Source organism: Mizuhopecten yessoensis, unplaced genomic scaffold, assembly GCF_002113885.1.
Source record: "Mizuhopecten yessoensis strain PY_sf001 unplaced genomic scaffold, ASM211388v2 scaffold9253, whole genome shotgun sequence".
In the NCBI taxonomy this organism is placed as follows: domain Eukaryota; kingdom Metazoa; phylum Mollusca; class Bivalvia; order Pectinida; family Pectinidae; genus Mizuhopecten; species Mizuhopecten yessoensis.
Genome location: NW_018407955.1, coordinates 875,462 through 885,951, shown reverse-complemented (window position 1 = coordinate 885,951; position 10,490 = coordinate 875,462). Strand labels below are relative to the sequence as shown.

Below are 10,490 nucleotides of genomic sequence, written 5' to 3'. Positions count from 1 at the left end.
TTTTGCATTGTTCTCTATACCTAAACACCAAACCGCTTCAACAGTTCTATATTGTGAGGAAAAACAATGAATCTACTACAAGTTTTCTTCAATGATATGGACACAGATTAAATACTTTTTTGGCAGATTTATAAGTTCATAGGATTACAGTCGCCTTCTAGCTTCATTTGACCTCAATCAGCAGAGTGGCGGACTGGGATTAGCAGGGGGTGGCAGGTTCTATTGATTTTGATTAATGCATTTACAAAGGACTAGTGCAGGAAAGGACCAAACTGTGGCCCCTGACTCAAGTAAGCACCAAATATAGTATAAATATGGACTTATACTGTGTACAGAATAAAACAAGTTTGGCAGTAGGAACAAAACACCTGATTGCATATTGTGATCGTAAGTTTTTGCAAAGATTCATTACACACACACACACCCCTCCTAGTTTGAAACTAGAAAAAAATTGCCAGGTGCATTTTTCTACTTCTACTGGTGGCTTATCTCCCCCTAGTTTCAAACTTGGAACTAGACATCCAAGTGATCAAAATTATAAGAGTTTATTTTTTCTTCTTCTGAATAGATAGATATTTCAATTGTAATTCAAACCCCAAAAAGTAATTAAAAACGGTATTTTCATAAAAACAAGTCTGAACTGTTAAACCATTTTTAAAAAGGAATTAAATAGTTATTTGATATTAATTTTCTAATCAATATATTCATGGCACAATATTCTGACCATTATAAATTAGCATGCATTCAAAAAGGTAAGGGGAGATAATCCATATACATGTATCTCAACATTAGATACCATGTTTGATGTAATAAAGGTGCCAAACACCAATACATAATAATGAGTATTCCCTCAAACATTTACTACACAATAAAAGGGGTATTACTCCACTAAAAATGCAGGGAATGCCCCTATCAGAGAAGGTGCAGTTATTACGTCAAATATGGAAACTATGCATAGTTGAGATCACAGTTGCCTTCACCTTTATAAAATGTGTTTGGTCTGATCATAGCACAAACATTGAACACTCTACATTTATGACCCTTGACTTTGAGGCCAGCTTAAGGTCAAAGGTCAACAGTCAAGTATATTTTAATAGATATATATATATGTCTATATATATTATTTTTAAACGAAGTAAGATCACACACCACACAATTTTACCACACTTTCATAAATATCTGACAAAAGTGTTTTGTTTAATATTGTACACATATCTATACATACAAACATCTATTGTAATTAAATGTCAACACACTAATGATATATACAGGAAAGATATGCATCACTAAAACATAATTTGTTCCACTCCTTGTAATAAATACATTATGATAATATGGTACACTCACTGGATCACAAACTTCCCTCTGGCTATCATACTGGCATAAATCCACAAATTTCACAGGTGAGAAAAAATTGTTGGCAGAAAAATCTGCATCTAAACCTTTTGAGACCAATTATTGATAGAAAATATAGCTGTTGTATTTAGACCATTGGACCTTTTAAGGATCTACATTTAGTATAATACCAATTATCCAAATTTTAATTACTTAAACCTCCGCTGTATCCTGAGAAAATAACACTGTGTGACCAGGTTTTCTTGACGACTGCTTGTTCAACCATTTGTATGTCTCCAGTTCAGTTTGGATAGCTACGGTATCTACTTTAAAATTCACATTTGAGGTTCCAGGCTAAATCACACAAATTTTCTGTTTTACTACAAATTTTCATCAAATTATCATGTTTATTTCCTATTTTTCCTTCGCAGTAATGTCCCAAGATGTAAAGTTAACTTATACCTAAAAAAGAATGTGGTTCTAATTATATGCAACTAATAAATTTAGGTTTTACCTAACATCAAAGTCATGGTTTTCTCTTGCCAAGAAATGAAATATGTTGGAGTTATCTCCCTTCAAATATTCTGTTTGAGTTATCTCCCTTCAAATACTGTCTTTTTCTCAAATCTCGCACGTCAGTATATTACTGTACATGTTTAAGTATATATTGCACATTGCTTATTTAAAATTGGCACAAACATATCCATCTACTTAGTAGTGATGACATTGCTATAATAAGTCATTTTTGAATTCCCAACGATAATATTTAATATTTAAATAAAAATTGTAATAGCACCTTGTTGCCTTTTACGAAAATGTTAAAAGTGATAAGGAAATAATTGAAAATCTAGACATTAAAAGAAAATATCAAAACAAAAAAAATACAAAACCACGGAATTATCTAAGTCCGTGACAAAACAAACAAGAGGTGACTAATAAGAAACATATTCTATTTCCAGAGATTTGCGAGTTGGTAATTTAAAATGCACTCAACAAAGAATAAATCAAAATAATCAAATAGATAAAAATATTTCTAATGTCAGGAAAGTTTAAAAACATTTTTTTCTTGTAACATTTGATTTTGATAAAAATATAGATAAAACAGGTGATTTCTTGCACCAACCTGCACATATTTTGACGGATTTTGTTACCAGGTAATGAGATAAGGATAGGAATATAATCCACAAATTATTTATCACGCCACACCATTAGAACATATAACAGATAAATCTCTACAACGTTTGTACTTTGGAAACTTGGATTTCCTCAAATAAAATGCGCTCAAAACACAAGTCAGTATGAGTACTGTATACAGGGAAACTTTTGCCCCATCAAGTATTCGCCCTTTGCTGATAAAACCCATATTCGCCCAGTCTTTGTTTCACCTTCACATGTAAATACTACATCTGCTTATACTGTATGTTGTGTGCTGATATCTGGTGTAATGATATTCGCATCCGTTATGGAGGGCGGAAAAGGTTAAAGTTAAACTTCAGTGAACATCTAATTGCTATTTAAGATTGATACTCCATAACTTGAGTAATTAATGCTTTTCACAGTTGAGTATTCAGAATATCAGTATTTCACATAGAAATGTTCCAAATCTGGGTTTTTCAAGTCAGTATTTATGATTTCGCAGGTGAGTATTTTAAGTGTTTAAATAATCTCAAAAGTAAGAAATCCTAATCTCACAGCAAGCATTCCTAATCTCTCATCTCACATTAATAAGCAATACTAATCTCTGTCTAATCTTACTAGAAATCCATATCTCTGTATCTCACAGATGAGTTTTCCAAATCTTCATATTTCTGATAAGTACTCCAAGTCTCTGAATTTCACAGGTAATATGTTCTCATCTCTGTATTTCACAAGTAAATATTACCAATCTCTATCTCACAAATGAGATTTCCACATCTCTATATCCTTCAGGTAATTAGTATTCCCAATCTCTGTATCTCACAAATGAGATTTCCACATCTCTATATCCTTCAGGTAAGTATTCCCAATCTCTGTATCTTACAAATGAGATTTCCACATCTCTAAATCTTTCAGGTAAGTATTCCCAATCTCTGTATCACACAAGTGAGATTACCATATCTCTATATCCTTCAGGTAATTAGTATTCCCAATCTCTGTATCTTACAAATGAGATTTCCACATCTCTATATCTTTCAGGTAAGTATTCCCAATCTCTGTATCTCACAAGTAATAATTCCCAATATCTCACAGGTAAGTTTTTTTTACTTCTTTATCACAAAAGTTATTTACCCATGTCTTTGCATCTTTCAGTTAAGTATTCCAAATTTCTGTAACTCATCGGTAACTTCTGTTATTGTAATATTCCAAATCTACGCTGTCCTTATTCGTCTCTCCATCGAAGGTGAATGAGCATATTCAAGAATTTCAAATTCCTCGTTCCTATGTTGTGTTCGTCGTGGCAACGTCTGCCTACCTCCGGCCATACCTATGCTGATACCATCCATTCTGGAGGACTGAAATTATATAATATTTAATACAAGATGATGTCACTTTTTTTTACATCCATATTGTTTGTGTAACAGGAGAAAGGGAAATGCATGGAAACCCAGAACCCTCAAACTCTAAACGGACACTCTCACCAAATGAGCTACCTGGTCACCTAGAGCAACCCAGTCTAGTTCCGCTACACTTAGCATTCTTTTAGTGTCCTTTTATCATTCCCTAAAGTCAGAATTTTGAAAACAGAAAAAAAACTACCATAGAAAATTACATTGTTCCTCTCTGAAACAAAAACACTCACTAAAGGAAATAATCCAAATTGCTAAATTTGCATTTTCTTTCTTGTTACGTTGGATGAGTAAAGCCAGAAACCTTTGTTGTGGTTTTTGAGGTCAAGGGTCAAATAAATGGTTTAGTGTTTCCATTTTTTTTTTTGCAACAGGGCCTTATAATGCTGTAACTAAATACCTAGCATTATGTCCATAGTATACAGTGACTGACATATGTAATTAACATGATGTTACATTTTAATACTGCTATGTTGCACTCTTAATTCCCCGACTTATTGATACTGTAACATTTTTGTAAAATGTAAGAAATAGAAAATTTGATGGTTTTCATGAATTTGTATTAAACTGTAGTTTACTCATTCACCCCTGAAGACACATTTGAACTCTTCCAAAATCAAAGAATGGAATAGTTCATTTTGAAATTTCAGGGGTGAATGAGTTAAACTGAACAGGTTTTCAACAACCGAGTCTATAAGTTATGGCCTAGACACAAAACTAATGTACAAATAATACCCCCCCCCCTAACCCCCTTCCCCTACCAAACCTGACAAGGCCCCTAGTCAATGATGATCTATAGTGCTCAAACATTAAAGCAGAGATTTATGTCATTTTCTTATCCTCGTAAGTGAGATTTAAGCTAATATGTTAATCGCCCTGCGCACTAGTTATGGCAAATACGGTAGACAACGAGAGTACAAACCTGTGACCAAGTATCGGGATCGTACATGTCCATAACGACCGATGGTGAGGCTAAAGGACGAGCAGTTGAGGAAGTGGAGACGGTAGACATTCGGGACATTCGGGAGCTGACAGACAGTGTTCGGCGCCGGAAAGGTCGTCGAAGGTCATTGTCCTCATCATCCTCAATTTCCTGTCACATTGAAAAACACTCATCTGATAATGTACAATAATGAATCTGACGAACTGCCTGACTTACAACAGGAGAGATAACCTATCTTCTCTAACAACTTTCAAGAGAATCTATTTTGATGCTTTTCTCTTACATTAATAATTTGTAGGAAAGTCACCTTTTGTCTGCAATAAGGATTTTGTCTAAAAGTGATCATTTTGTCTCAGAATTACAGAGGCCCAGTCTTTGATTTGGTAAGGTTCAAATGTGACTTAAGGGTTGAATGCTGAGGGAAGTAAAAAATTTCAATATTTTCTATGAAAATGTATGTCAGACTACAAGAATTTTTCATATCTGCCTTCTCCTCACTACTCTGAAAATGAAATTGTACACCTCTGAACAGAAATTTTGTCTGAAAGTCACAGTTTTATATGACAAATAATTTTGTCTGGTGGCCAATGGGTAACCCTATATGTATAAATAATAATTCTGTTTGCTAAATCTAGTCAATTTACTGTTGCAGTCAGAAAATGAAATACATATGTTGTTTTATCACCACAAACATTAGATTCAAACTAGCAGAGCCAAATTAAGCATTAACTATTGATCTAGGAAAGCCAAGCCTACGGTATCAACTAAAGTTGATTGTATTGTCCTGTAATGAGCCAGACACATGCACTGCTAGGCAAGAGTCAGGCTACAAATATAAAAAAAATGCCAGAAAGAAACACCCTCTAGACAAAAGCATCACTTGTTGCCACACAAACCATATTCCGAAATTATTATTGCAACTATTAATGTTTATGAGTAAAGATTGGGTACAGATTACACAGGTTTTGCTAATAAAATGTTGGATTATTCAAGTGTCTCTAATTTATTGTCAAATAATACAGGTGTCACTAATGAGATGTCAGATTAAACAGGTGTTACTAATGAAATGTCAGATTATACAGGTGTCACTAATGATATGTCAGATTATTTAGGTGTTACTAATGAAATGTCAGATTATACAGGTGTCACTAATGATATGTCAGATTAAATAGGTGCCACAAATGCAATGTCAAATTAAACAGGTGTCACTTATCAAATGTCATATTATACAGATATCACAAATAAGATGTCAGATTGAAAAGGTCTCATAAATGAGATGTTATATTATACAGATGTCACTAATGAAATGTCATATCATACAGGTGTCACAAATGAGAAGTCATATTATACAGGTGCCACAAATAAAATGTCAGATTGAAAAGGTCTCACAAATCAGATGTAATATTATACAGGTGTCACTAATGAGATTTCAGATTATACTGGTGTTATTTATGAAATGCCAGAATAAACAGTTGTTATATATGAAATGTAAGACTTAACAGGTGTCACTTATCAGGTATCAGATCATACAGGTGTCACCAATGTGATGTCAGATTATACAGGTATCAGTAATGAGTTGCTGTACTTAAGAGTTGTCACTTATGAGTTGTCAGATTATACAGGGTTGATTAATGAGATACTTCATAAAACAGGTGTCACTACTGAGAATTCAGAGAATACAGGTGTTACTTATGAAATGTCAGATTAAACAGGTGTCACTATAGAATTTCAGATTATACAGGTGTCAATAATGAGAGGTCAGATTATACAAGTGAAACTATGGAATTTCAGATTATGCAGGTGTCACTAATGAGATGTCATATTATTCAGGTGTCACTAATGAGATGTCATATTATACAGGTGTCACTAATGAGATGTCAGAATACACAGGCATCATGAATGAGATGTCAGATTATGCAGGTGTCACTAATGAGATGTCATATAATACAGGTGTCATTACTGATATGTTGTATTAAACAGGTGTCACTAAAAAGATGATAGATTATACAGGTGCCATTGTAGAGATGTCAGATTACACAGGTATCATAAATGAGTTATCAGATTGATAGATTATACAGGTGCCATTGTAGAGATGTCAGATTATACAGGTATCATCAATGAGTTATCAAATTATACAGCTGTTGCTTATGAGATGTCCAATTAATAAGGTGTCACTAATAAAATTCCAGATTATAAAGTTATCAATAATAAGATGATTACAGGATCCTCGTCCGTAAGAATCATGGCATTCTCCTCCTCAGCAGCCTTTCTCTGGCGCATCTCAACCATCATCTCCCGAAACTGTTCCTTCAAAGTCTCTATCTTGCGTCGGAGCTTCGTCTCGGAGCTGGTGTGACGTCCATCGAGATCAAGCTGCATCTTGAGTTCCTGTATTTCTTGCTGTATGATGGTCATCTTTATCTGGATCTGACGTGCGAAATAACGAAATCAACAAAATCGTGAAAACAACTCAAAGCTGACTTACTACCAAGGCCCTTGATTTCAAATTGCATATTTCGGAGACATTTTTTCCATCTGATAAACATCTAACACTAATTTCTATGTAACTGGTACATATTTTGACAGAATCTTTTTTTCGTGATTTACACATGTTACAATTTTTCACAACAGAAAATGCCAGGCATTGGTAGTATTATAATCTATTTACATTATGTGAATCAAAATGCTAACACAAAAAGGGGTGCACATGCAGAAAGGAAGTAAAAGTGAAAACAAAACTTCAATAAGATTAGTATTTGACCTGTCCCAATTTTCAAAATAAAACTTTCATACATTTTCTTCATCTATTTCATTCAAGTTTATCAAATGAGACAAGGTAACCATGATTTCATAACTGATGGTGAAGCTGTTAAATATTGATAAGAGATGGTTTCTTGTGGTTCCCGAAACCGTTTGGTGTTCGGGTATATGTACATTTCCACTGAACAGACTTTAAGGATCCCGGTCCCACTGGACTGTGGTTTTACGTATATACAGCTAACTCCCCTTAATTTTATTTTGGATATAACTATAGAGTATTTGATGTTTAATACTTGACAGAAATGGTAACCATAGAAAAAAAACACTGTTCCAGCAAAAATATAAAGTCTGTTTCAATCTTTGGTAAAGCGGTTTGTTTAGGATGTATCATTAACCAAAACAAAGCACCTAGAAAGATAAAATAGAACTGTTTCGTGATGGTTTTTAACTCATTCACCTCTCAAGACACATTTGAACTTTTCCAATTCAAAGGTTGGGATATTCTATTACGAAATTTCAGGGGTGAACTCAATTGCTGAAAAACATATTCACATAGTTTTTGTTAACAAGAGTCCAGTTTCCCCCTAGTTTGAAACCTAATCACAAGATGCACTTGCACTATCGTGGAATATAAAGGCCACTGGGTTTAGTACCAGCAAACAGTGTGTGGCAGATTTTCATATTGTACATAGGATTACAGTCACCTTTTAGCTTTGTGCTAGAGGGAATTTTCCCCCTTAGCTCAATTGACAGAGTGGCGGACTAGGAAGCTGAGGGTCACTGGTTCAATCCCCTGGTGGAAGTACATTTCTCTGTCACTAATGGTGTCTCGGTGGCCCTCCCAGTGGTGACAGGGAGTTAGAACATGGGTTGTCATGGTGTTCAAGGGCGAACACATTTAAAAAGGGGGAGTAGTGTGGCAGATTTTCATTGTATATAGGATAACAGTCACCTTCTAGTTTTACTCTAGAGGGACATTGGTATATTAAGCACACACTTAGTTCCATGAATTCATCTGAAAAAATCTTACGCAAGTATTACCACGATTTGTAGATCAATTAAACTTTGTTTGATTTCCATAAGGGAGGTTACTGTATATAGGAACAAGTCACCTTCTAGTTATGCTAAAATACTATTATATTAATTTTATATACTATTATTATAAAAAACTGATTTCCCTTCTCCATAGGATGCTATTGTTTAAATTTGGTCAAAATACCTTCATCCCAACGAAAGAAGAAGGATATTAAAGCTATTCCTCTATATCCTTTATTGGGCCTGCCTCTCTGCTCCCAGACGGGTTAAACCCACTGTTTATACAAAATTGAGTCCCCTTGGCACAGGGATGCTCCAGACTAAATTAGGATAACATCTCTTAATCCCTACAGTAGAAGAAGGATTTTAAAGGTTTTACCTCTGTTTCCCCTATTGGGCCCCACCCAATGCTCCAAGGGGGGCCACATCCACCGTCTATATAAAATTGAGTCCCTTTGGCCCAAGGATGCTCCAGACTAAATTAGGATAAAATCTCTTAATCCCTACAGAAGAAGAAGGATTTTAAAGGTTTTACCTCCACTTCCCTTATTGGGCCCTACCCCTCTGCTCCCAGGGGGGCACACCCACTGTTTATACCAAATTGAGTCCTCTTGGCCCAAGGATGCTCCAGACTAAATTAGAATAAAATCTCTTAACCCCTACAGTAGAAGAAGGATTTAAAAGGTTTTACTTCTATTTCCCCTATTGGGCCCCACCCCTCTGCTCCCAGGGGGGCAACACCCACGTTCATACAAAATTGAGTCCCCTTGACCTAAGGATACTCCAGACCAAATTTAGTCAAAATCTACTTGGCTGTTCAGGACTAGTAGTGTTTTAAAGAGAAAGTTGACGGACGGACGAAGGACGACAGGAGACAGACCAGGTGAGCTAAAAAACACAGTTCAGTGGGACAGGGAAACTTAAAGCAGTTTGTTATATTACTAGTACCAAAGATATTCTTAAGTTTCCATAAATATTGATATTCTGCCAAACTCATGAAATATATAGGGTATTTAAGAAGTAACTATTAAATGTTCTCTCTATATTTTATAAGTTAAGATAAAGGCGCTGATGCATGTTTTCAAAACCACCTCCCATCACGTAAACAAGGCAGCATCAATATCTGGTAATTTTTTCTATTTCTTTATACCACAGAGATAGTTAAAGGATTTTCTCTTTTATCACTGAAATGATAAGAGTCTAGAAATTCTGCTCTCTTCAAGATGGTGGAATCGCTGACAAGCCAGCTGAGCAGCCGACACTGCAGCAAGGAACCGTCACTTGGGGAAAAAAAGAAAAAACCGACACTGATACAGCTTTGGTGTGATTGTATATACCCTTGAGGCTAACAGGACCAACACATAGTGTACTGAAATGTCTGCAACTTGTTGATGACTTTATCCCCATTATCAACTGACAGTGAAGATATAATACAAGCATGTTCTAATAATAGATATCAATCTCTATAAATAGCCTGGCATTGTTTCACTTTCACAAACATTCAAGAAATTAAATAACCGAAGTTTTACCAATAAGTATTTTTTATATCATCTAATCTTATTTATTTCACTCATCCTCTACCTTTCTTTTATACCTCTCTGTTGCACTCTGTCCGGTTCATCCCCCAACCTCCCTACCCCACCCCACCCCCGTCTATCCCCTCTTTCATGTCTATACAGCAGAAAAACCCTGTTTCAATGGCACAATTAACCACCTATGCATCTACTTACCTGTTCCACAGTGGGCTCAGCATGAATTTCACAGTCCAGTTGGTGCACTTCCATTTTTTTGGAGAGTTGTTCTCCGGGAATCCTTCGATTACCCAGTAAACTGGACAGGTCATCCATCTAGAGACAACAATGTACACACAG

At 35.2% G+C, this 10,490-nt stretch overlaps 1 protein-coding gene across 2 annotated transcripts in view; it reads right to left on the bottom strand.

Annotated features, from left to right (window-relative positions):
- Nucleotides 1-1,879: 1,879 nt before the first annotated feature.
- LOC110457585 overlaps nt 1,880-10,490 on the bottom strand; it is a 57,905-nt gene continuing 49,294 nt past the window's right edge. Inside the window, exons 4-7 of one of the 2 annotated variants that reach the window (XM_021508918.1) lie at nt 10,350-10,466; nt 7,045-7,251; nt 4,804-4,974; nt 1,880-3,827 (exon numbers count right to left, since the gene is read on the bottom strand). In XM_021508918.1, coding sequence (XP_021364593.1) covers nt 3,684-3,827; nt 4,804-4,974; nt 7,045-7,251; nt 10,350-10,466 — 639 coding nt within the window. In that variant the 3' untranslated portion in view covers nt 1,880-3,683. The remainder of the gene's footprint in view (nt 3,828-4,803; nt 4,975-7,044; nt 7,252-10,349; nt 10,467-10,490) is intronic. The other variant, XM_021508919.1, reaches the window with a different exon arrangement.